General features: G+C 53.0%; 1 protein-coding gene across 1 annotated transcript in view; it reads right to left on the reverse strand.

The window, feature by feature from the left end:
- Positions 1–144: 144 nt before the first annotated feature.
- LOC105524062 (thioredoxin reductase 2, mitochondrial-like) overlaps positions 145–609 on the reverse strand; it is a 28427-nt gene continuing 27962 nt past the window's right edge. The window contains exon 3 of the mRNA XM_011959181.1: positions 145–302. Within this exon, the coding sequence (XP_011814571.1) occupies positions 154–302 (149 nt within the window). The 3' untranslated portion in view covers positions 145–153. The remainder of the gene's footprint in view (positions 303–609) is intronic.

Consider the following 609-nt stretch of genomic DNA (forward strand, 5'->3'; position numbering starts at 1 on the left):
CTATTTGTGTTGTCTCCATTTCTCGTGTTTTCTTGTCTCCTCCATTCCCACTCCCCCTTCCAGGGTCCGTTCGACTGTCCTGCAGGACGGGACACTCTTCCTCTTCCACCCAAGAGTAGCAGAAAAGCACCGGAATGCCACGGCGCCAGGTACTTACCAGTCATGCCGCACGGGCTGGGCCACCTCCCAGCCGTAGTGGGGGGCATCTCGGATCAGGCCTCCCAGCAGTGCTGCCTGGTGCATCAGCTTCTTGGGGATGCAGCCCACGTTGACGCAGGTGCCGCCGAGGCCCCACCGGGTGCCTGGGATGTGGGAAGAGCACATTTGAATTTATGTTCAGGTGACTGCTGAAGGCTTCCCTGTTCTTCTAGAGTGTTTGGAATTCCTTTAAGTTGCTTTGTAACTCTAACAGGGCCCAGCTGACATGCCACATGAACTGCTCTCTATAACTGTACTCAAAAATAAAAAGTTTTCTATTTTTTTTATTATTATTTGTTTATTTGAGACGGAGTTTCACTCTTGTTGCCCAGGCTGGAGTGCAACGGCGTGATCACCGTTCACCCCAACCTCCGCCTCCCAGGTTCAAGCTATCCTCCTGCCTCAGCCTCC

The sequence above is a fragment of the Colobus angolensis genome, unplaced genomic scaffold (assembly GCF_000951035.1).
Source record: "Colobus angolensis palliatus isolate OR3802 unplaced genomic scaffold, Cang.pa_1.0 Scaffold484, whole genome shotgun sequence".
In the NCBI taxonomy this organism is placed as follows: Eukaryota; Metazoa; Chordata; class Mammalia; order Primates; family Cercopithecidae; genus Colobus; species Colobus angolensis.